The sequence below is a fragment of the Pseudonaja textilis genome, chromosome 1 (assembly GCF_049901715.1).
Source record: "Pseudonaja textilis isolate UNSWEBS1 chromosome 1, rPseTex1.2, whole genome shotgun sequence".
Lineage (NCBI taxonomy): Eukaryota > Metazoa > Chordata > Lepidosauria > Squamata > Elapidae > Pseudonaja > Pseudonaja textilis.
The window spans coordinates 8,468,072-8,494,859 of NC_141990.1; the positions used below are offsets into that span (position 1 = coordinate 8,468,072).

Sequence of the window (26,788 nt, forward strand, 5' to 3'; positions counted from 1 at the left end):
TTGACTTTAGCTGGATTCCCACATTTGAATTTAGTTTTTAAAAAGAAGGCAGAATTCAACATTCACACGATAGCAATTAATTCTTATTTTGTTTGAGCCCCACAACCGGCTGCAGGTTGACTCGGCCTTCCATCCCTTCCGAGGTCGGTAAAATGAGGACCCAGATTGTTGGGGGCCGTATGCTGGCTCTGTCAAACTGCTTAGAGAGGGCTGTAAAAGAACAATGAAGTGGGAAATTCTAAAGTGCTATTGCTATTTTTTTAAAAAAAATTCATTTATTGAATTTGTTTGCTGCCAACCTCACCACGAGGTGACTCTTATGGCTTGCCTTTATTATTTTTTGCAAGCAACTCAATGCGGTGAACATACCTAATACAGGTAATCCTAAGACCAACAATCCTACGATTTTGTGCCCAGAATTCCTGTTGCCAAGTAAGACTGTTGTTAAGTGAATTTTGCCCCCATTTTACGATCTTTCTTGCCACCTTTTGTTAAGTGAATCACTGCAGGTTTGTTTTTTAATTTATAATGTGTCGAACAAAAACTGAAAACAGAAATAATATAAAAACAAAATGACAGGGACGACAGGCACGTTAGTGCTCTTATGCACAGAGCTCTTAAATATGAAGCGAGGTCCACAGAAGTCGACTTGTGACTAAAACTGTGAAAAATTGTAGCTGAGACAACTGAATCGGGTAGAGCATTCCAGACTTCGACAATTCTATTACAAAAATCATATTTTTTTACAGCCAAGTTTAGAATGGTTTACATTGAGTTTGTTGTTAATAGTTGTGGCTTAACAACTGGATGGTTGGTAAGTTATTAAAATGATTGTTAAGTGAATCTGGCTTCCTCATTGATTTTGCTGATCTGAAGGACTCAAAAGGAGGTCATGTGACACCGGTGTCAACTAAAAAAAATTCTTTGGTCTTTTTAGTGGCCAGCAGAAAGGGAGGGGGGAAAGTAGTGCATTCCTAAAATACTTCAGTTAATTGCTAGGTAGCCAAAGCTGTTGGCACGCAAGATTACTACTGGAGAGCATGATGGATGACTCTTGGCTATGGATGTGTCCCATTGGATAATATACATCCAGGGGGTCGGGGGAAGACCAGGGTCAAGGGGGAAATGAATGATGTGTCCTAGTGTTAGCTGCACCCAAATAACACCGACATGGTCACTCCTAATAAATCCATTTTTTTACTCTGAGAGATGCGGCCAGAGACTTATGATTTGAATGGAGATGGATTTGTTGGAGCCCTGACACCCGGGACACGGCAACCGTCATGAGTCGGTTGTGCCAAGGGCCTGAATTTTGATCACGTGACCATGGGGTGGCTGCAACAGTTGTAAGTGTGAAGAATGGTCCTCACCGAGTCGCTTTTTTCAGTATGGTTGTAACTTCAAACAGTCACTAAATGAACTGTTGTACTGAAGAGAAATTTCCTGACCGTTAGAACAAATAATCAGTGGAACAAGTTGTGAATGCTCCAACACTGGGAGTTTTTAAGGAGAGATTGGATAACCATTTGTCCAAATGGTATAGGGTTTCATGCCTAAGCAGCGGGTTGGACTAGAAGACCTCCAAAACCCCTTCCAACTCTATTATTCTGTTAAATATATGAAAGACAATACCAGTATAGATTATACAGTATTTTATGTTAACTATATATTTGGTTACTTAATGAGCTAATGGTTTACTGATGACCTTTACAGAAATTCTTGTACTACAAAAATGTGATAGTTTGGAGAGATTAAAATAGAAATATTTTAGTATTTTATAATACAGAATAGAATATTCTTTAACAGAATTAATAGAATATTCTATTCTAATAATATAAATAAATACGGGACAGAAATAAATATTCTAATAATATAATAGAAATAAATATGGGATAGAAATAAATATTCTCATAATATAATAGAAATAATTATGGGATAGCTGAATATTAATTGACAGGATACACCATTTCTCACAGTGTTATATTTTGGGGGAATCTACAGCATTCTTGGTCCCAAGGATACAAGCAGCGCCTTAACGCTTTTAAAAAAATAAAATGCCATCAATATGGTAAAACATAAAGTTTAAAAGGTGGTGGGACTTGGATTTTAATTTCCATCGCTTTCCAGATTCCAATATTGAGTTTCTTTCTAGAAAAGAATTAAAAGGTACCCCTAAAAGGGAAGGAATTGGTTTGAATGAACAGACACCCTTGCCCTGCCAGTTATTTTCTTATAAAATTTAGCAACGTGAAGTAATAGAGATGATGCCTTTATGAATGCACAGCAGTCAAAGCTAATGATATATATATATATATATATATATACACTTATATAAAAAAATCTGCCAAACGGTCCACAAGTTTTTTTAACGTTTCGATGACTGTCTATTGGGGCACAGCAGGAACATCTTCCTTCCACGTAAATCGAGGTGTTTTATAAAAGTTCAATGAAGCAGCTGGCTATCCTATCTCCCAGCCAGAGCTGTAAATGTCGGCCACTTTGTAGGCCTGTGCAAAGCAAGGATTTGCCCAAGATTCCCAAAGCTTTAGTTTAGACGAATATTTAATACCCTTATTAATCATTTTTAATCCGTTTGCCTTTAATTAAGAAACAGCATGATGCTTCCCTATCAACATATGCCAGGGAGCAGATTAATTGTGGCTTAAGATAACTTTCCTTGATTGGTGTAATGTATTAGCTAACTAGATGCCTGGCTTAAAATATATATATATATATATATATAAATAAAGCTGCTAAGGCTTTACCTTCCAAAGCTCTGAACTCTCCAGAATACAAGTTTTACACACACACACACACACACACACACACACATCAACACATTCCCTTTGCAGCATTTCTAGTTCAATTGAATCTCCATTTTTTTTCTTCCTACTTAAAAAAAACCTGAAGGCCAGCTACCAGTTTGGGAGAGTACCGGTTGCTAACTGCAAGCATATTGAAAACAGGGGTGCGGGAAATGGTGCTGATATTTAAAAACAGGACAGAGAAGACACTAAGTGAGTTTTAATTCCAACAGGAGAGCATTCCAAAGGAAGAGAATTCTCACTGAAGCTTTCGTTCTCACCTCATTTCCTGCGAGCATAGTTAAAACTGCCTATTGATTTTTCTCCAAAACCTGGAAGGCTGGGAGCTGTAAATAGGCAACAGCCACAAGGGGAAATGATAGAATATTGTTTGTTGATCAAATTTATTTATTTTACTTTATCAGACTTAGGCATCTCAGTGCAACTGGGTACAGTTAAAAGCATAAAAACCTATTCAATACAATGCAGGTGGTCCTCAACTTATGATCACGATCAAATTCCTGCTGCTAAGCAAGACGGTTGTTGTACCCCATTTTATGACCTTTCTGCCATGGTTGTTAAGAGAATCAGTGACGTTAAGTGAATCATGCAGTCATTAAAAGAAACTGGCTTTCCCCATTGACTTTGCAAACGCCCAGATGCTCCTTATGAAATTTGCAAATCACAGTCCCAGGACCTCAGGATGCTGCAACCCTTGTAAATGTGTGCCGGTTGCACACAAATTTTAATCATTTGATTCTGCAACAGTCGTAAGAGTAAAACCTGGTCATAGGTCACTTTTTTCAGTGCCGTTGTAACTGAATTGACATTATATACATGGTTGTAAGTCAGGGACTACCTGTAGATCGATAAAAGGAGCCAGCTAAAACTGAGCTATAACTTCATTTAAGATTTGAGGGTCCTATCCAAGTTTTAGAAGAGACCCGAACCTGATCATTGATCCTGCTTTTCCACTGAATGGATGGTACCCAGTATCTTTCTTCTCAACATTTTGGTGGGGAGGGAATCTTGTCTGCAGGACCAGCCTATTATGGGAACGATCACTTAGGATCAAAAGTGTCAAGGTACTGAGATTTAATAGCTCACCAGCTGTTGTAAGGCTGATGCAATGAGGATGAATCAGCATGGTTATTGCCGCTTAAGACTGAGGATGTAAGTACCTCTTTTCTCTCCATGTGTTCTGTCTCCATTGTGGTTCTTCGTGCAAAGTAAAGAAGATTGATTGATTGCCAGGTATTTGCCTACCACGTATATGTATGTATATAATAGCCTCTGTTAAAAGACAAAGCCTCTGTTTGTGCTGTTTTTTTGCTCCTGGGTTGTCTCACAATAGCAGCCACACTGCACACGCTCTGACAAAAAGGGTGTTATCCCCGGTGCTTGATCAATGGACTGAACTCACGAGTCTGTCGAAAAATTTCTGCGCTGCCAAACCACCGTGTCCATTTCCATAATAGTGTCCCTCCTTTAGAATAGGCGTTTCCAATTTTGGCAACTTTAAGACCTGTGGACTTTTAACTCCCAGAATTCTAGGGAATTCTGGAAGTTGAAGTCCATAGGTCTTAAAGTTGTCAAGGCTGGCCACCCCTCCTTTAGAAGATTTTAGGACATGATTCAACCTGTTGTTACGGATAAGTAACAATATACTCCACACGATACTGGGGTAATAAAAAGGTAGTTGTTGCACCACCTAGCTTACCTTTGACAACTTCATTGTCAAAATTCTAAACAAAACGGGAGCCAGATGTCCATACATGACTTCCGTTTTCAAGAAATGTTGAAATGTTTAATGCTGTAAGCCGTCCAGAGTTACCTTGTGGTAGGATGGATGGCCAATAAATTTGAGAGATGATAGATAGATGAATAGTTGGATAGATAGACAGACAGATACAAACAGACAGACAGACCTAGATATAGATAAATGTATAAGTAAATATCTGTTGTATTTTTAGTTTTAAGTAGACCTTTACAAACCTGGAGGTGAAAATAAAAATGCTGTGTTTTGAAACTATCTATAAAGTATAGTCTGTCTGTGATTGCACTAAAACTAGGGGTTTTTGGCATAGGATATGGAAATAACTGGATTCGTCTATATAAAGGACCGAAACCAAATCAAACGGTCTCCCTCACTAAGTACATGAATATCTTTCTATGGAGGCTTACTACCTGCCTTCTCTAGACAGCTCAGGATATATTGCAGTAAGCTTAATTATTTTCCCCTGTAAATTTCTCTTCCAAAGCCACTGCCACATAAGGCCTGATTATAATTATGCAGTTTTTTTTCCTAGCAACCTCTAACACGCAAAATCTATTTGGTGTTAAAACCAAACTGTACTTCCATCTACATGGAAGAGAATATATTCAACCATCCCACTGTTCTAAAATTACACACAAGAACAGCCCAAATTCCAGAACTTGAATAAATTAGCTGCATCATGACTGCTGAAATAAATCACACCACGTTTCTCTATTTTTTAAAATCTTTTTTTTTTTTAAATCTTGTAGGTCAATCATATCTCCAAACAAAAATTCCACGTATTTTTCTAGATCCCATGTTAATCGAAGATTTCAGCAGGTTTTTCCCTTTGATTTTATAGCTAGGAGGGTGACGTCAAACAAACAAACCCAAGACAGAGATAGATAGATAGATAGATAGATAGATAGATAGATAGATAGATAGATAGATAGATAGATAGATATAAATACATAAATAAATAGATCATAAAGAGATATAAATAAATAGATATAGATAGATGGATAGATGAATGATAGATAATAGATATAGATGAATGATATAGATAATAGGTAGATAGAGGAATGATAGATAAATAGATATAGACACTAGATATAGATAGATAGATAGATGAATGATCGATACATATATATATAGACATAGATATGGATTGATAGATAAATGATAGATAGATAGATAGATAGATAGATAGATAGATAGATAGACAGACAGAGAGATAGATAGGTATTGGGCTGTACCTTAACTGTGCCTTCGACTTCCACAAACCAGCGTCTCAGCATTGCCTGAATCTGGCCATCGGTGAGTTCAGGATTTGCCGTGTGGATCTTTTTCTTGACCAAGTCCTCTAGAAGAAGACGCCGTATTCTCCAGTAGAAGAATGAACGGGAGGTTCTCCATTCTAGCACATCCTGGGTGCAAACAAGGACGGGAAGAAGAGCGCAGAGAAAGGAGTTCACAATGATAGCAGAGAACCAAGGCCACAAGTCCCATCTGACCCACAGGAGAGCCAGAAAAAAACATTTTGCAGTTGACGATAAAGGTGCGACTTTCTTAACTAAAACAAAGGAACCAAGATCGGAGGATGTTTTATAGCATGAAGAGCTGTGTGTGTGTGTGTGTGTGTGTGTGTGTATGTGTGTGTGAAGCCCCCATTCGTTGCATCGTTATCTCTCCAACATGACTAGAGATTTACTCTTAATCTACATTATGGATGCTCCTTTTTCAAGACACAGCTAATCTCCCGTCAAAACAATGGGATGTTTATCATGTATTCATTTTCACTTATCGCCAAGCCACCTTGGAGGCCCGAGAGGCCAAATGTAAATATTTGAGATCGATAAATAAATCTGGGCACACACAGGCCAAATTGCTTTTCCTTCTTCTTCTCCTGAGTGAAAATTACTACATGGTGTGTTTTTCTGACAAGAACTCTTGAGTTTCTCAGGCAATCATGTATGTATGATGAGGGACTGTCTCCTCCTCCTCCTCTTTCCATAAAATGGTTTGATGGGGAAAGAGCCGAAAGGAGAGCAATTAACACCCTTGTAAGCATGTTTGTGAGCCCTGTTTGGGCCATGAGCAATTTTATCTCAAGTTGACGTGGAAACACAGTGTGACCGTGCCTTGTGTGGACTTTTTTTTTGGCTTCTTAACATACACTCTCTAGGACAGGGGTGTGTAACTATGGCAACTTTACAACTTGTAGACTTCAATTCCCAGAATTCCCAAGTCAGCCATGTTGGCTCAGGAATTCTGGGAATTTAAGTCCACAGGTCATAAAGTTGTCCATGCCTGCTCTAGAAGAACAGAAGCATGGGATTGGAAGGGACCTTTGAGGTCCTCTAGTCTTACCCCCAACTTAGCACAGGAGTTTTCAGATCATTCCAGAAAAGTGGATGTCCAATTTTCTCACAGAAACCTTGACTGATTGGAGCCTTTAGGAGCTCTTTTGAATAAATCCAGTTTTATAGGGAGAGCCTGTTTGGCCTAGTGGTAAAGGCACCAGACTAAAAACCAGGACGCTGTGAGTTCTAGTTCTGCCATCTTGAAAGCCGACTGGGTGATTTTGGATCAATCACTCTCTCTCTCTCTCTCTCTCAGCCTAGCTAGCCTCACAGGGTTGTTGTTGTGGGGGAAATCGGAGGAAGAAGTTGTATCGAATATTTTTCCCACCTTGAATTGTTTATTAAAAATAAAGGCGGGACATTTTTATTGTTTTTAGAAATGATTAATTTGTACCGTTGTATTGCTTTTTAATGTTGTAAGCAGCCCAGAGACAGCATACTAAAAAGCAGAGACATCACCCTGCCAACAAAAGTGCGTATAGTCAAGGCTCTGGTTTTCCCAGTTGCAATGTATGGCTGTGAAAGTTGGACCCTAAGGAAGGCTGAGTGCCAAAGAATTGAGGCCTTTGAACTCTGGTGCTGGAGGAGACTCCTGCGAGTCCCTTGGACCACAAGGCCATCCAACCGGTCAGTCCAAGAGGAGATCAACCCTGGCTGCTCTTTAGAAGGCCAGATCCTGAAGAGGAAACTCAAAGACTCTGGCCACCTCATGAGAAGGAAGGACTCCCTGGAGAAGAGCCTAATGCTGCGAACGACTGAGGGCAAAAGAAGAAAAAGGGGATGGCAGAGAATGAGGTGACTTGCATGGAGTCACTGAAGCAGTCGGTGTAAACTTAAATGGACTCCGGGAGATGGTAGAGGACAGGAAGGCCTGGAGGAACGTTGTCCATGGGGTCGCAATGGGTTGGACACGACTTTGCAACTAACAACAAACAACAAAGCTGCCCAGGCTAGCTTTGAAGCGAGAGGGTTGGCAAACAAATGCAATGAATGAATGAATGAATGAATGAATGAATGAATGAGTGTGTGAATGAATGAATGAATGAATGAATCCATCCATCCATCCATACCTCTCTACCAGTGGTGGGATTCAATTTTTTTTACTACTGGTTCTGTGGCCGTGGCTTTGTGGACATGGTGTGGCTTTACGGGCGTGGCAGGGGAAGGATATTGTAAAATCTCCATTCCCTCCCCACTCCTGCGGGAAGGTTATTGCAAAATCCCCACTCCCTCCCCACCTCACTAACCTGCTTTCCAGCTCCTTTGTCCTGTGCAGGGCAACCAAAGAAGACCCAGCCAATCAGCTGGGACTCAATGGGAGGCAGAGAAGAGATGGGGGCGGGGCCAATCAGAGGCGGGATTTACCGATTCTCTGAACTACTCAAAATTTCCGCAACCGGCTCTCCAGGACTGGTCAGAACCTGCTGAATACCCACCTCTGCTCTCTACCCAAGGGGCTTTGCACTCCTTCTAAACATGGCCATCTTTGTTTTCTGTTTTTGGACCCCGCCCCTCATTCTTAATTGCAGAAAAACTCATCATGAAACCAAACTTGAAAATGGCCCATGAGAAAGATCAAACCTTTGGAATTACCAATTAATTAGTAACAGAAGGCAAGAATCGAAGAAAATGCCACTTAGTAAAAGAATTTGAGAGACCACACAGGCAGTAACGACCATAAGAAAGCCTGCTTATTACGGCTAAAAGCTGTGTCTGTCGTAAAACGAGTCACCTTGCTGAACGACCTGATTTTACAAACCCTTTTTTTTGGTCGTGGTCCTTAGGTGAATCCAGCCAGCCATTAAGGGAAACTCATTGTTCACCATGGAAGTAAAAGCCGGGTTTGGAGCAAAGATGTCGTAAATCACAGTCATGTGACCTCAGGACACTGCAAATGGCCATGTTGCTGAGTGGCCAAAATGTGGTCACATGATTAGCGCGGGGGGGGGCAGTTGTCAGAATTTTGGAACCAAGTCGTAAATACATTCTGAGGAGGTCTATTGTAACTTTGAATGGTCACTAAGCTACTAGTTGTAGGCTGAGGACTAATAAAGGAGACTATTTGTAGCTCAGGGTTTAAATGAGGGGTCCTCGCTCTGAGCTTGCTTGTTTTCTTGTGGACGTTTCATAACCAGACTAGGTAGCATCATCAGTGCTAGTGACTAGTTAGGGTAATGAAACGTCTGCAAGGAAACAAGCAAGCTCAGAGAGCACCAAGGACCCTTCAGATGGAGGACTATTTGTATATGTTTATTGCTGACAGGAAAGTCCTCAAGGACTTTTTGAGTGAAACAGAAAAAAAAAAGGAATGTACAATTTTGACGATTAGACAGAATAGATAATAGAAGAAAGCTATGTTGTAACCACAGAGTAAGAAGTAAATTTACAATGGTAATTATAAGATCTCTAAAATTGGAAGTTACTTTTTTTTCTCTTTTTTTCCTTTCTTGAAATTTTAAACTTTCTCTTTCTTCTTTTCTTTTCTTTTTTTCTTATTTTATATTCGTTCAAATTTCCTTTCTTAAAAAAGATATTTAGTTAAATATCTGGGCATGCTTTTTCCTTCGCTGAAGAGCCCCAACCCAAAACCAACTGAGGGGTTTTTAAAAAGTTATTTTAGAAAAGTCACAGTCTCCCCGCTCCAATTTTCCTACACGTGATGGGAAAAGATGGAGCAGAGAGTTTTTTTTAAAAAAAAAGTCAAAATCAGACCCTGTCAAGAGCCAGGTTTCTATTTTTAGAGGACTTCTGCTTAACAAACGATGAGGAAGTCAGAGCTACGTTTTCTTGCAAGTAAAACCATTTTGCTCAGCAGCATTTGCGTCCCTGTACGTAGCCACAAGCAACACACCATTCCCAGTTCAATTAGATGTGTCAGAATGAGGCTGCTGTTGCCCAGATGGTGGCTTGATAGTCCAACTGTTTAAGGTGAGCACGCCCAAGCTGGCTTAGTGCAAAAGAACCAGCCAGGAAAAGAGGCTGTATAGGCCACAGACTCTGTAGGCCAAAATGCTGGCTTACAAGTTGATTTGTCAAACGATTAAAAAGAATATTTTAAAAATAAGAACAAAAACATTTCATTACACTGAGAGGGGGAAAACATGATTTGCATGAAACTTAGCAGACTTACAATTCATAGCAGCAGGGCTCACCTTGCACATAGTGTAACAAAAACATGGCAACATATAAGAACCCAGAATCCATCCTTCCTTCCTTCCTTCCTTCCTTCCTTCCTTCCTTCCTCCTCACTCCTTCCCTTATTAGTTCATTCTTTCTTTCTTCCTTTCCTGTCCTCTTCTTCCTTCTTTTTTCTTTCTTTCTTTCCTCCCTTCTTCCTCCCTCCATCCCTCCCTTATTAGTTCATTCTTTCTTTCTTCCTTTCCTTTCCTCCCCTCCTTTTCCTTCCTTCCTTCCTTCCTTCTTCCCTTCCTTCCTTCCTTTCCTTCCCTTCCCTTCCCTTCTTCCTCTTCCTCCATTAGTCCATTCTTCTTCCTTTCCTCCCCTCCCTCCCTTCCTCTTTCTTTCTTTCTTTCTTTCTTTCTTTCTTTCTTTCTTTCTTTCTTTCTTTCTTTCTTTCTTTCTTTCTTTCTTTCTCCTTCCTCCCACTTTCTTTGTTTGTTCATTCTTCCCCTTCCTTTTCTCCTCTCCTCCCTCCCCTCTCCTCTCCCTTTCCTCCCTCCCTCCCTTCTTTCCATCCCTCCCTCTCCTCATCTCCCTCTCCTTCCTACCAACAAGCAGAATGGGACAATTGTTTACTCCACATGGAGGACGCAGGGACTTCACCAAATTCCTCCTTTCGGTGCTGCCCTGCTCTGCCTTCGCACCAAGAGCAGCGGGGATCCTTCAAGAGCTATTAAGGGCCTTCCCTCTAGCCTTTACAAACTTTTAATATTCACCCCCACGCTGTCGGCATCATCCAGGCTGGAAGAGGCCTCCCCCCCACCCCACCTTCAAAACGCTGGGTTTGGGAAGACCTTCTCAGCAGCAGCTCCGCCAGCCCTGCTGGGCGAAAGCTCCTTTTTGACAGCATTGATCAGAAAAAGATTCCCGACACTTACGGTAATGACACCCTTCTCCTGCATCCGGCCGGGTGTGTCGTGCAAGTCAGCAAACTGCACCGCTACCTGATGGTAAATGGGAATTAGGAATTCTTCCCGCTCCTTCAGCTTGGCCTCCAGATCCTTCCGCTCAGCTGGGTTTAACTCCGGGGTGCCTGAAATCAAAAGTAAAGATGCTTGTCAGGGGCTGGCAGAGAGGCAGGGAAGAGCCATGGAGACGGGAGGGGAAGAGCCCCACTCAGCAGCTTATCTACGGTTCAGACAAGCATTATTTATCTGGGACACTGCAGGTACGTGTGAACAATTTCACCCGACATAAATGTGCCACTCTGTTTCCCAACATAGACGCCTCAAGAGAGCATGAGGGGAGAAGGAATAGAATAGAATAGAATAGAATAAGGAAAGAAAATAACAGAACAGAACAGAACAGAACAGAACAGAATAGAATAGGGAAAGAATACAATGGGATGGGATGGCATAGAACAGAAATAGAATAGAGATAGAATAGAATAGAATAGAATAGAATAGAATAGAATAGAATAGAATAGAATAGAATAGAATAGAATAGAATGGGATGGGATGGGATGGGATGGCATAGGGAAAGAATACAATGGGATGGGATGGCATAGAATAGAAATAGAATAGAGTTAAAATAGAATAGAATAAAGTTAGAATAGAATAGAATAGAAATAGAATAGAGTGAATAGAATAGAAATAGAATAAAATAGAATCAGGGGTGGGATTCTACCAATTCGGACCAGTTCTATCGAACCGGTTGTTACGATTCTGCACGGTTCGGAGAACCAGCAAATTGCGCCACTGGCCTGAGAGCAGAGCTGAACCTTCCTTAGGACTGAAACTTCTATTTTTCAGTGCAGACTCAGGCAGCAGATTGCAAAAAGGTAGATCTGCGAGTGACTCTGTGATTCTGCAAGCAACTCAATCTGCCTGCCTGCTTTGCCTCATTTTGGGTAAAAGCTGCTCTTTTTTTAAATAAAAAATTCAACATTTACATAAACATTTACAACGCCCAGTCAGTCACATGACCAAGCCACACCCCGTCAGCAAGCCACGACCACCAAACCACGCCCAGTCAGCAAGCCATGCCCACAGTCACATGACCACCAAGCCACACCCACAAATTAGGGCACGTCCACAGAACCGGTTGTTAAGAAATTTGAATCCCACCCCTGAATAGAATGGAATGGGATGGGATCAAAGGAAATTTTTGTGACAAAGAAAGGGAACCCTGTATCCATTGAAACAGGAAAAACCAAATTTATGTGGGCATACATACACATAGTCACAAATAAAAATTTGTCAAAGGAATCACCCTCTTTGCAAAAACACAATTTTTGAGTTTTTTCTTCCATTCACACCATGGCACAGCCAGGGGAAAGAATCAAAAGCACAGCCTGGAAAAACTATTTACCGTTAAGTCCTCAACTTATGACGGATTGCTTAACGATCGTTCTATGTTACAATGGACCCCAAAAGGAAGATATCTATAGCTTAGATTAGAAGTTCTGACTGTTCCCCGCAATCACCTGATCACATTTCAGGAGCTCGGCAACTGGATCGCATTTACGACCCAAAAAAAGGTTGTAAAACCGGATCCAGTCGTGTGGTGATCCACTTTATGTCTGTAAAGTGAGCCACCACGTGACTTATGATTGCCAGGCTCAATATGTTGTAAGTCAAGGACTGCCTATTTCCAAAACTTGCTACGGTGCTGTTTAGAAACAAGAAATGAAGAGAAAATTCTCTCTCTCTTTTTTTTGGCAAGACAGTAGACGTGGTTCAGGAAACGACCATTCCTGCATTGAAGGCTGCCTGTTACCTCCAGACCCCCAGTAATGATCCAGGTGAGATTAACAAGTGTGTCAATGTCCATTTTCTGCTTAATTTAAAAGTGGTGTCTCACAAAGATTTTCCGGCCTTTGAATCTTATCCTCCCCAAGAAAAAGGGGGAAAAGTAACAATGGGGAAGGGAGGAGGAAGGGAGAGAGGAATAAGGAGTGATTATTCTTTCATTGATTGATTGTCAGAAATGTTTTGTATTCACTGGGCATTGTAAAAAGCTAAGCTCTCAAATCAATTTCATAAGCTCCGCGTACAATTAAAGACCGGGGAAAAGGGGTTTTTCTTTTGCAGCCTGATGTTCAGCCGAGCGCTTTAGAATAGCCAGAATGCAGAAGGCCTGTATTTGTCAGGGGACAGACGCGTTGGGGGGGGCGCGGGGGGGCAGGGGAAGGGGGAGAGAAAAACCCTTTTAAATATCGCACAGAAATTCAATTTTCTGAAATATTAAAGCACAGGTAAATATTTGTAGCTTCTGTAGATGGTAGGAAAACGCCCGTTGCCCGCTTCTATCTGGGAGTCTCGGCGGTGTGCATGTCGTTGCTTAGCAAAATTAGGTTGTAAGTTTGGCAGGATCAGGCCAAGGAAAAGAAAAGATGTTGGGGAAAGTTATTCTTCTTTTCTCTCTGTCTCTGTCTCTCTCTCTCTCTCTGTGTCTCTCCCTCTCCCTCCCTCCCTCCCCCCTCTCTCTACATGTGTGTGTGTGTGTGTTTGTTCTCTTTCTCTCTCTGCCTCTCTCTCGGTCTCTCTGTCTCTGTCACTGTCTGTGTGTGTGTGCGTGTGCGTGTGTGTCTCTCTCTCTCTCTGCCTCTCTCTCCCTCACTCCCTCTCTCCATTTATGTGTGTGTGTGTCTGTGTTCTCTTTCTCTCTCTCAATCTCCCTCTGTCACTGTCTGTGTCTGTGTGTGTGTGTGTGTGTGTGTGTGTGTGTGTGTCTCTCTCTCTCTCCCCCCCTCTCCATGTGTGTGTGTGTGTTTGTGTTCTCTTTCTCTCTCTGCCTCTCTCTCAGTCTCCCTCTGTCTCTGTCACTGTCTGTGTCTCTGTCTGTGTGTGTCTCTCTCTCTCTCTGCCTCTCTCTTTCCCTCTCCCTCCCTCCCTCTCTCTCTCTCTCTCCATATGTGTGTATGTGTGTCTGTGTTCTCTTTCTCTCTCTGTCTCTCTTGGTCTCCCTCTGTCTCTGTCACTCTCTCTGTATCTGTCTCTCACACTCTCTCTGCCCCCCCCTCTCTCTGTCCCTCCCTCTCTCTCTCCCTCCCTCTCTCTGTCTCTGTCTCTCTCTCTCTGTGCCTGTTCTCTCTCTCTCTCTCTCACTCATCGTTCCTATTCCTTTGGTTAGCAGAAGTACATTTACACAGATCTGCCTTATTTGTATCTGCAGGATGTAAGCCCGATAGAGTTGGCATAAGGCAGGAGTCTCCAGCTCCCGGCTCCCTGGAGCAGCACCGGTTAGCAGCATGCCAGCCCCATCCATGGCATGCAGACAGCGCTTGAAACCACGCCCTCTCCAGTCCACGGAAAAATATCTCTCCGTGGAACCAATCCCTGGTGCCCAAAAGGTTGGCGGCCACTGGCCTAGGGTACAAGTTGGGTTGGAGTGTGTGTGTGTGTGTGTTGTGTGTGTATGAGGGTGGGGTAGTCTTTGGTGTGTCTTTTGAACATTTCCTATTTCCCCTAACATAGAAACTGGCCTGGGTTAACGTCCTTCCTGATGAATCTCTTAATCCTTAAGGATACAGGTGGCTCCTCTACTTTGGACTAAAAAAAAGGACCCGTTAATTCATTAAATGATATTGGTCATTAAGTTATGAAGTGAGGCATCATGGGAGAGCACCTGGTTTCGTTTAGCGACCATTCGAAGTTACAACGGCACTAGAGGAAAAAGATTATTATAAAATTTGGAATTTATTTTACGAATGGCTAGATAGAAGAGTAAGAAATTGAAATATGTAAGTACAGTATAATATTTATCACTGATAAACGAATGAGTTAGACAGAGTAAGAAAATGAATGTGAAATATACTATTGAACATCAATAAATATAATGTTAAAGCTAATAAGTGATATATGTGATATAAAATACTGCTTAGAAGGATTATAAATATATATATTAGTAAAATATGTATGATAATGGTATTATGTGCACAAAGAAATGCATATCCAACTGACACACTGATGAACAGAAAGAAGGTTGTATTTGTTTGTTTTTGTTGTTGTTATAAAAATAAAAAATATTTTTTTTAAAAAAGAAGTTATCACTGAAAAAAGTGACTAATGACCGTTTTTCACCCTTACGTCCGTTGTAGCATCCCCCAGAATAGTCACATGAATTACATTTGGATGCTTGGTACTGGCTCGTATTTAGGAGGGTTGCAATGTTCTGGGGTCATGTGATCTCTTTTTGAGACCTTCGGACAAGCAAAGTCAATGGGGTGGCCGGATTCACTTAACCATTGTGTTAAGTGGCTTGATCACTGCAGTGATGATCCACTTAACAGCTTTGGCAAGAAAGGCTATAAAATGGGACAAAATTCCCTTAAGAATTGTCTCCATAGAAAAGTTGGGCTCCATTGTGGCCGTTAAGTCAAGGACGACCTGTATTTGGCATCTAGCCACTCCAGGTTTTGCCCCCGGGAGGTAGTCTCCACTTGCGGACAGGTGGATTCTGATATTCTAAAACAGGGATGTGTCAAACTCAAGGCCTGTGAGCCGAACCTGGCCCATGGGGTGCTTAGATCTGGCCCACGGGCCCCCCGAAAACTGCAAAGGACTGGCCCACGGTGCCTCTGCCAGCAAAAACGGAGCTCGAGATGGCTGCCTGCAGCCATTCCAAACTTTGTTTTCGGTCATGATGGCCTCCTGCAACCCTCAGTCAGAAAAAACGCTGGCCGAGGGCTGCAGGAGACTGTGACGGCCGAAAACAGGGCCCAGGAGCGTGTTTTCGCTGGCAGAGCGCTTGCAGGCGCCTTCAACACGAGTGAACGTCATGCCTACCATGGTCCCTTGCGGTCAAACACAACCTTGATGCAGCCCTCAGTGCAGAGGTGGTATTTCAGCAGGTTCTGACCCGTTCTGGAGAACCGGTGGCGGAAATTTTGAGTAATTCAAAAGAATTGGCAAATCCCACCTCTGACTGGCCCTGCCCCCATCACTTCTCTGCCCCTGCATTGAGTCCTAGCTGATCGGCTGGGTCTTCTTTGGTTGCTCTGCACAGGAGAACGGAGCTGGAAAGCAGGTTAGTGGGGTGGGGAAGGAATGGGGATTTTTCAGATCCTTCCCCTGCCATGCCCACCAAGCCAGACCCACCAAGCCGTTGCCTACAGAACCAGTAGTAAATTTCTTTGAATCCCACCACTGCTTCAATGAAATCGAGTTTGACACTCCTGTTCAAGAAGGCAAGCATCTCCAGAAGGTTAGAAGAACAGCGCCTTCTCCAGTGCCAACAAAACCGATCTCTTCCCCTTGGCTTCTCTGCCAACTGTTCCTCTTGGCTTACCTGCTAATGAAGACACAGGAACCAATGCAGTACACACTAAGGTTACTTTGACCTTTCTTTCCGTGTGAAGAAATCTAAGATACTTAAATATCACTACGCTGTGAGTAGTGCAAAAGCAGCGTTCTTCCTGGCTACCCAGTCAGTGCTACAGGTAGTCCTCCACTTACAGCAGCTCATTTAGTGACCACTGAAAGTTACAACAGCCGCTGAAAAAAGTGACTTAGGGCCATGTTTCACACTTACAAACCTTTGCAGCCGCCCCATGATCGAAAGTCAGAGGCTTGGGCAATTGGTTCATAGGTATGACCACTGCAGTGTCCCGGGTTCATGTGATTCCCTTTTGTAACCTGTGGACAAGCAAAATCATTGGGGAAGATAGATTCACTTAACAACCGTGTTGCTAATTTATGAACTGCCGTGATTTGCTTAACAACGGGGGCAAGAAAAGTTGTAAAATGGGGCAAAATTCACTTAACCAATGTCTCACTTAACAGCAGAAATTTTGGGCTCAGTTGTGGTCGTAAGTCGAGGACTACCTGTATCAGCAGAGCAAATGACATGCGCATTACAAAATGATGCCGCTCACATCTATTTCACCAATGATGGGATGATATTGCAAGCCATGAATCATCATGGCTTGGTCATCTTCTGTTGTGGTTAGCCAGCAGCAGGTCCGGATGGCTGAGGAGAGCGAGGACTCTGATGAGGGGCCAGGACCATTAGGGAGTGGAATGCTGCCTCCAGAGATTGTGGGGGCTGGCAGCAGCGATGAGGAGGTTCCCGAGGAGCCTGTGCCAAGTGCGTGTGAGCGCAGGGTGGCTTGTAGGAAAGATCAGCTGCAGCAGCACGGGCAACTCGGGAGTAAGGCTGCAAGGTAATGGCCCCTCCTTCAAGAAAATAAAAGCCAGTTGTGAATCAGATGTTCTTTGCAGGAAGCAAAGACGTTTTGAAACTCGAGCCTCGTGGACATTGCAGTATCATTGCCGTTGGTATTTGAAGAGTCTTGTGTTGTAAAATATTTCTAGGTAACCTTGTCTGTTATTCTTGGCAGCCTCGCACAGTTTTGGCGAGGCTTATGCTTATCGAAGTTAATTAGTTTGCAGCAGCCTTTTAACCGGGGATTCGTAAGAATCATTAAAAGGTTTCTGTCCCCTTTTGATTTGTGTTTGTTTTATTGGAAAAGGGTTTGGGTTAGAACATCATCATGGGTTGTTATGGAGGCTCATTTCAGACAGTTTAATAGCAACTGCATTGGGAAGGCAGCATGCGTAGGCTGGGATGCTACTCATAAGGCTTAGGAAAAAGACTATACAACTCATGACTTAATTTTCTAAAGCTGGCTTGTCGAAGCTGACCACAGTTAAGATTCTATACTATTCCCAATCTTGAAAACTAAACATGAAAATGAAAAGAATTAATAAAGGAAAATATTTATAGCTCAGGGTTGAAATAATGGGAGCTTGCTTTCTTTTTGCTGACTTTTCATTACCCAAACTAGTTAACATCATCAGTGCTAGTTAGGCAGGCATCTCCAACCTTGGCGACTTTACGACTTGTGGACTTCAACTCCCAGAATTCCTCAGACAGCCATTATGGTGGTGCAATGGTTAGAATGCAGCATTGCAGGAAAACTCTGCCTACAGCTAGGAGCTCAATTCTGACTGGCTCAAGGTTGACTCAGCCTTCCATCTTTCTGAGGTCAGGTAAAATGAGGATCCACATTGTTGGGGACTATAGAAGGAACGGATCAGACATCCAGCCCCTGCTTATCAATGGAGACCAAGTGGAGCAAGTGGCCAGTTTTAAGTTTCTGGGTGTTACCATAAAAGAGGACCTGACCTGGCAGGGCTCACATTGCAACACTGGTCAAAAGGGCCCAGCATAGACTATATACTACCTGAGACTTCTCAGAAAACAACAACTGAATGAAAAACTGCTGGTGACCTTCTATCACTGCACCTGTCTATGGTTTGTATGTTAACTTACTGCACCTGTGTATGGTTTGCCAATTGCATAGGGGCAGATAGGAAAGCACTCCAGAGGGTTAACGTCATTGCCTAGAGCAGGGGTCCCCAAGCACCGGGCCGGGGACCGGTACCGGTCCGTGGAACATTTCCTACCAGGCCGCCGGTTTGCTGGGCGCCGCCATCTTGTTTGACGAGAAAGTGCTTCCAGGTGAGCTTTTCCAGTTGGAAAGCGGCGTTTGGGTCCTGAAGGAATCCTCGCGCCTTAGTTTCATCGAAGGGGGGGGGGCTTCGAACAAAACTAAGGTGCGAGGATTTTTTCAGCACCCAAGGCAAGGCGAGCCGAGCAACCGTCCTGAAGCCATCCCGAAGCGAAGCCCATCGACAAAGGTACAAAGGAGGAGTTGAAGGTGGCAGGGAGAAGCGAGGGACGGCTGGTTGGCCGGTCGCTCGGCTCGCCTTGCCTTGTCATGTGTGCTGATGCCGGTACCGGGCCGCGGATCATTTTGTGATGCCGGTACCGGGCCGTGGCACAAAAAAGGTTGGGGACTACTGGCCTAGAGGATCACTGGTTGCCCTCTCCCTCTTTGGAAGAGTTTTATAGCTTCCGCTGCCTTAAGGAAGTTCAAAACATTCTCAAAGATCCATCTCATCCTGGGAACCCCCTTTTTTTTTTTTGAACTACTACCATCTGGTAGATGGTACAGGATAATAAAAACAAGGACAAATAGACTGAAAAACAGTTTCTATCCCAGGGCAGTAACTCTATTGAATTCTACTGTATAGTGCAATATTAATGCAATATCAGGGGTTTTCAGTTCAATGTATAGAATGTGAAGGATGTGTGTTTTTGTGTTTGTTTTCATAGTCATAATGTACACTGAAGATTGTATTTAATTTCGTTGTACGAGGTGCAATGACAATAAAGTAAACTAAACAGTAGGCTGACTCTGTAAACTGCTTAGAGAGGGCCGTAAAGCACTGTGAAGTAGTATATAAGTCTAAGGGCTATTGCTATTTCTAAATCAATGTCAAAAGTGGCATGAGTGACAAAAAAATCCAGTAATTCAGCATCCTATGCTGGCTAACAGACATCATTGATCCTAGAAGTTCAGACAGTCCTCGACTTAGACCAGAATTGAGCCAAGAAAGTTCCATTGCCTAGTGGTTAAATGAGTTTTGCCCCATTTTACGACTTTTCTTGCCACAGTTGTTAAGTGAATCACTGCAGTTGTTAAGTTAGAAACATGGTTGTATTGAAGCTGGCTTCTCCGTTGACACTTTTTTTCAGTGCCATTGTTAACTTCGGTCACTAAACAAAAGATGATAAGTCAAGGATTAGCTGTAGAAACAAACAAAGAAACTTGGTAGGAATAGAGACTAGTGGGAAGGATTAACCTGAAGGCTCTATCACATGCCAATTCCATTTTTTTTCTTCTAGGGTCGAACAAGCTGGGTTAACATGCTAAACCATGGAATGTTTAACCATAGTTTATTGATTCATCACAGTTGCCTAGGTCCACCCAACATGCTCAGAGAAATCCAAGCAAAAGTACATTAGTCTGGCAGGAATTCAGTTCCCGAATCCCATTTCATGCGCCTGTACAAGATGGCACTTGGAAGCATGAAAGAACCAGGGTTAGGATCCTTGTTCTTTGCCAGAAAGGCTGTCAAAACTATGACACCAGCCAATTCAGCAGAAAGCACAAACCTCAGTCAATTTGTTTTTCACCTTCCCAGTACCCTTGCAAACCTTCATCTGTAGAGAAAAAAACAGATGTGGGAGATGACCAGGCTGAGCCTGAAGGAGGCATCAAATGTGTCATCACTTTGGAATCCGTTCGTACTTGCTCACAAGAGACCGAAGGGCAGCCCACTGAATTCTGCTGACTCTTATCTCCTGCCAATTTGCCTTGACTGTTAGTAGTTCAGATTCTTGTTTAGAGATAGCATGGAATAAACTCATTTGAACAATCCTGGTCCCAGATTTCTTGCGCCTGACATTGGACTTGATAACAACTTACGGTTTGTCATTTCAGGTGATAATGCAATATTTTGGAAACTGTTCAGTTCTACCGTTGAATCCACATATGGCGGATAATCTGGTACTCAGTAGCAAACAATCCTACTGGTTTGTACGAAATCAAAACCACATTTGCAGGTCTGTTTTTCAAGGTTAGCTCTGTTTTTTTTCTTCCCTACGTGCTCCTGGTTAACTCACTTCTGCCAACAAACTGAGCAAAGCAAAATATCCCCCCCATTCCTTATAGTTTACAGCCCAGGCTCCCTCCTCCACCCTGCGGTGCCCCTTTCCTGCTTATGCCGAGGCGCCACACATGGCAAGACTGAGTGACATTGTAATAAACACAAAACCAATGAAGATTTCAGTTAGGGCACGCGAAAATTGATAATTAGCAGCTCAGTGTCACGTTATTCAATATTTCCCCAACCTGCCGGCACCAGGGCCAACCGAACGGAGTTTTGAATGAAAACGTAACCCTGCTCTGAGATAGCCCCCTCCTCCGCACGCTCCCTATACCCCCCACCACCACCTTCCACCTTCTACCAGCAGCTGGGGGGCGGGGGGGAACCTGGCGCTCTCTCTCACCATGAAAACGTGCCGTTTGGTGGGAATGATAGCAGCCATCCAGGGGTTAACAGAGGCAGTGAACCCCCGGCTAATGAACAAGTTATGCAGCAGGCAAACCGAGATAAATGGAACGGCTCTTCACTTCTGCTGGAGTCAGCATGAACCGCAGCCCTGCGGCTTGTTTGTGCCAAATGGAGTGCACAAAATATCAAAGGGCAGTGATCCAGAAGACGACCAGCTTTGACAAATTTTAAATTGGCCAGAAAGGAAGAAAAACACACACACACACACACACACAACAAAAGCAGAAAAAGAGAGGGAGAGAGGAGAAATTATGCAATCTGCAACGTCCTCTGGACTTGAGTCTTCCTGTTGATTGCAGAGGGTGGGTGAGTGGGTTACGTTGGGAAGCCGATGCCACCCGATTGCCCAACCAAGGGGTGCAATTATGATCCATCTCAGCAAAGATATTTATTAGTCTTTGAAGCTTTTTAAAGCACTTGGTCTCCGTGGAGGGGGTGAACGGATTCTGTCGACACGGCGGCCGTTTTAATTAGGGTTGGCATAGGATTCATGACCTGCTTTGGTGGCAGTGCTGGAGTTTGTGGAAATTAAAATACACCCTCATCCCACGATCTTAGAACTGATCGGAAACCTAAGCCGGGTTTTCGTTTGGACAGCCATGCGTCTTTTAAACTGGGAATTGTGCCATATTTGTAGAAAGGAACGAGGAAGGACGAGGTTTAAGGATGGTCCTGCAACAGCAGCTGAATCAGAAAAGGACAGAGAATATTGTTGTTGTTTTTTTGAGAAAAAGGCCTTTTTGGGGGAGAAACTGTGCTCTATCTCTACGGTGGCAAGGTTTCACAACTGTGCGCTGTTAGGATGTCTGGACTTCGACTCCCAGTTTGCATGCTGACTCGGGAAATCTGGGAGTTGAATTCCAGGCATTTTAAGCAGGGGTGGGGTTCCAAATGGCACGCTATCAGTTCTGCGCGCTTTGCGCTCAAAGATCGCTTTGCACGCACAGAACTCAAAGCTCGTCCACGGTGAGGTGAGCTGTTTTTTAGCTCAGCTGAGGCACTGAGGCACAAATCAATGGAATATAGGATGGGAAAGGGCAGGGGTGGGTGGGGGGGCCAGTCAGAGGTGGTATTTGCCGGTTCTCTGAACTGGTCCAAATTTCCACTACCGGTACGCCAGAACCGGTCTGAACCGGATGAATACCACCTCTGATTTTAACATTGCCAATATTGAGAAATACTGAGTTATAGAAAGGAATAAGGGGGGTTGTCTTCATTTCCCATCGCTCGCGGTAGCTGTAGGATAGAAAAGCAAACGGGATCCTTTTTCCTGAATGGTGATGCAACTTCTTGAAAAAGCAGTATAAATGAGCAAGTTAAAATATTGTGGGATTTATTTTTTTTTAACCCAAAGCGATTGTAGAAAAAGGATTAGCAAAGTCAGGGGGAGGAGTTAAAAAAGGGATCAGCCTAGAATCATTACATAGTCACAAAGGAAAGAAGTCCCTTCACACTGATAAAGTCTTGGCGTGTAACACACCAGATTTAACGGTGGTTGAAAAGAAGAAAATGTGGATAATTGATTTGGAAGTGCCAGGAGATCATAGAATAGAAGACAAAGAATTGAAGATGATAATGGCATATCAAGATCTGAAAATCCAAACTGAAAGATTATGACATAAATCAGATGGGGTCGGGGGGTCCCAGAGGTGAGCAGCATATTGGGTGCCATACTGAAAAAATCCTGGACAGCACAGCATTTAGGAAAATCTGCACATCCGCAAAATTTCCATCTGCCAATTGCCCCAAAAAACCACACTGTTGGATCTGCACAAATATACTGATACATTAAAGGTAGATCTCAAATTACAACCACAGTTGATCCCAAAATTTCCATTGCTAAGACAGTTGTTAAGTGCGTACTGACCCAATTTAGGACCTTCCTTGCCACGGTTGTTAAGTGAATCACTGCAGTTAGTAACACCGTTGTTAAGTGACTCTGACTTCTCCATTAATTTTGCTTCTGAGAAGATTGCAAAAGGGGATCACATGCCCCCCCCAGGACACTGCAACCACGCCAGTTGACAAAACGCCCAAATTCTGATCATGTGACCACAGGGATGCTGCAACATTCGTAAGTGTAAATGCCTATAACTTCAAACAGTCACTAAACAAATGATTGTAAGTTGAGGGCTTACATGTACGGCACCCTAAGTTCTTGGGAAGAATTTGAAAGGCAACACCAGCTAAAGAAATGGCAGCTGTGACTTCCTATTGTTGTATATATTATAATAATAGCACTTGAGACTGTTCCCTGCAGCTTAAAGAACTGTGTCTTTTAAAATTCTAGTGAATTAATCTTACAAGTTCCAGTATGAATACAGTGGAGGGCAACGAGGAGAGAGGCCACTTTGCTAATCTTTGAGGTTTCTGTACAACTCAGCCGGCGGCAAAGAAAGCTTTCCCTCATCTTTACACAGCGCGTCACCACTCTACATGGGGCTACCCTTGAAAAGTATCCAAAAGCTTCCATTGGTTCGAAATGTGGCAGCCTGTATGGCAGAAGGGTGTCAAACTGGGCCGGATCCAGCCCGCAAGGTGCTTAGATCTGGTCTGCGGGGCCACCCTGGAAAAAGCGAAGGACCGGCCTGCGGTGCCTCTGCCAGCAAAAACGGATCTTTTGGGGGGGGGGCTGCATGTGGCCCTCCTGGGCTCAGTTTTCGGCTGTGATGGTCTCCTGCAGCCCTCTGTCAGTGAAAACAGAGCTCGGGGATGTGTGCGGCCTCCCTGAGCTCCGTTTTTGCTGGCAGAGGGCTGCAGGAAGCCGTCACAGCTGAAAATGGAGCCCGTGTGGACGGAAAATGGAGCCCGATGAGTGACGTTGAGTTGGCCACGCCCACCCTGCCCATGTCCCTCCCCCGAGGTCAACATAACACCAGCCCTCAATGAAATTGAGTTGTGACATTCTTGCTGTATGGCTTTGCACAGGCATGGAGGTACATGTGTCACCTCTCCTGTGGGAGCTGCATTAGCTGCCAATTTGCTTCCAGGTCCAATTTAAGGTGCTGGTTGTTACCTTCAAAGCCCGACGTGGCCTGGGACCAGGTTATCTGAAGGACCTTCTTTTCCTGGTCACATCAACCTAACCCACCAGAGCAGAGAGGCAGGGAATGCTATGGGTCTCTTAGTGTCTAGTACAGGGGTCTTCGAACTTGACAGCTTTAAGACTTGTGGACTTCAACTCCCAGAATTCCTCCTCCAGTCATGTTAGCTCAGGAATTCTTGCCAGGTGTGTAGACCCTTGATCTAGTAGGACCAAGAAGAAGGGTCTTCTCTGTGGTGGCTCCCTCCCTGTGGAACATCATCCCTGTGGAGATAAGATTGACCCTCCCACTTTGACTCTCTTTCACAAGGCCCTAAAAACCTGGGTTTTTTTTTTCAACAGGCCTGAGACCTTTTTCAACAGGCCTGAGACCTCCAAGTAGGATGGAGCCCATCAAGTGGCTTATTTGATTGCTTTTGTTAGAGGAGTGGGAGCTATTGTTTTTATATTGGGTTTTGCTTTTTGGAAGCTGCCCAGAGTCAACCGAGAGTGAGTTGGGTAGCCATATCAATTTCCTGAAATAAATAATGTATGTGGATTATATTCCTTCCCACTGTCGCTGGAGAGAATGAGAGTGTAGCAGCACTCAAGTTTGGGAGAATCATCCTGGACAGCAGATCAGGAAAAAGCCATGGATCTTGTAGATCCAAAGAACCTGCCTGGGGGTTACATCCAGTGGTGGGATTCAGCCGGTTCGTATTGGTTCAGGCAAACCGGTTGTTCAATTACTCACCCACCTACCCCTGCTGTCAAAGTGGATCCTGGGTGCTGTGCAGCGAAGGAGAATGGCTGGCACGAGGGAAGGAGAAGGCCACGTTCCCTGTTTCTTCTCCCTGCTCCTCCTCCTTCCCTTCTGCCGGCCGTTTCTCCATTGCAGTGCAGTGCCCAGATCCCAGGGGGTGGGGTGGGGAATTTAACAACCAGTTGGACCTGGTCAGGTTGGCCATCACGGGAGACTCGTCCTGCATGTGGGGCAGAGCTGGAGGATGGGGATGGGCCACACCTCCCACGACAGCCAATCTGACCCTGGGAGAACTGCTTGTTAAATTATTTGAATCCCACCCCTGGTTACATCCATAGACGTCTTCTAACAATTCACCTTGGTGATTCTGTTAGGAAAACGGGACCAATTTCACCACAGGAAATATCTCTGAGTCATATTTTTATAGGTGACAGATGTTGAAATCCAAGGGTTAGCCCTTCTCTTTTGTACACAGGGGAGTGACCCTTCAAACACCACCATTTGTCATCTGCAGTTTTTTTATGTCCTTTCATTAAAAATAATTTCACTGTGTTAACAATCTTCTGCCTGACTGATCAGTGACATCCTTTAAAATCAATAAATACATCCAGTGATTCTATGTGCTATTTCCATTTCACCCCCTCCCTTCTCAAGCCTACTCGTTCTCGATTTTTATTTATTTATTGGTGGTATACATTCAAACAGAGTGGTAAACATGGGTTTTCTTAGGGACTGTAAGTTTGATTTATGACCAGAAAAAGACAATACATACGTAAAATGCAAATGCACATTTACACATATACAGTTGCATATGTTGCATATCCCCGTTCCTCAGAATTTAATAAAAATCTGCAAATTTACATCAGCTTTTCTTATTCAAAGTCAAAATTATTTTATTGCATTCTTTTTAGAAAATCATTGAGGCCACCTAGAGTTTTGTCCTCAGGGTCAACCGGAGTAGTGCAAATGGGTGTGGAGCCCCCTTGGACCTACTGAAAGGACTGTATTGTGTAGCTGTGCTTTCTGCAGGATGTTTTCTGCCCTGTGAAGTAATAACGAAGGGACACAAGGCAGAAAATATCCTGCAGAAAGCACAGCTACAGTAGGTCCAAGAGGGCTCCACACCATTTGCACTACTCAGGTTGACCGAGAGGACACAGACAAGCCTCCAAGCGGCCTCAAGGACTCTCTAAAAAGGATGCAAATGACCAGCTGTCTGTAAGAAGTATAAATCCTTCCATTCCTCACCATCTAGTCACAGCTGAAGAAGCTTCTTGGATGAGAACCAAAAGGTCTTCAAAGAAAAACAAGGAAGTCCAGTTGCCTCTTGAAAAAGCAGCTTTGGGACTTTTTTTTCAGTGCCATTTAATGGTTACTAAACAACCTATTGTAAGCCAAGGACTACCTGACATAAGCAACCCACCAAAACTTACCAAGTCGCTCTGCCAGTCCCATATAGATGGGATCCACACGCCTCATGGTTTTTACTAAGTCTTTCTTTCGGAATTTGATTTCCACTGTCCCTTCAGGTTCCAAAACGCCACCTCTGAAAAAAGATGTTTTAGCAGAATTATCATACAAAACATTGAGGGGGTCAACACAAAATAAAGACAAAATAAGCAGCCTTTTAGAAATTCTGACCTCTTTAAAAGCTCTCTTAGCTGTTAATGGAAGAAACAGAGGCTGAAAAAATGGGTTAAAAACATGTCAGCGCAGAACAATCTGGATCAGTTAGAAAGGAGGCTGAAAAAAAAAAACAGAAAATAAGGCTAAAAAAACTAAAACCTTGAAGGAAACCAGGATAAGGAAGGGAACCAAGTTGAAATTTATACTTTATATTTATTTGAATTAGTCAGACAACTTTCACTGCAAAATTGCAGAAAGGGGAAAACCCCTAATAAACAGAAGAAATGTGTTTAAGCTACTGGAATCTTCATAAAATGAAGCAAGGTAAGAACCTAAAGTGAGATAAAAGCATATTTTAATAATCAAAGTACACATATAAATGCTATGTCCTTCTAGTAAACCCATA

The 26,788-nt window shown here is 43.3% G+C and overlaps 1 protein-coding gene across 6 annotated transcripts in view; it reads right to left on the reverse strand.

Moving 5' to 3' along the window:
* Positions 1-26,788, reverse strand: part of ACACA (acetyl-CoA carboxylase alpha) — a 270,148-nt gene that overhangs the window by 7,305 nt on the left and 236,055 nt on the right. For all 6 annotated transcript variants that reach the window (XM_026710272.2, XM_026710270.2, XM_026710271.2 and 3 more), the window contains 3 exons: positions 26,190-26,302; positions 10,982-11,136; positions 5,817-5,987 (listed from right to left, as the gene is read on the reverse strand). In XM_026710272.2, coding sequence (XP_026566057.1) covers positions 5,817-5,987; positions 10,982-11,136; positions 26,190-26,302 — 439 coding nt within the window. The remainder of the gene's footprint in view (positions 1-5,816; positions 5,988-10,981; positions 11,137-26,189; positions 26,303-26,788) is intronic.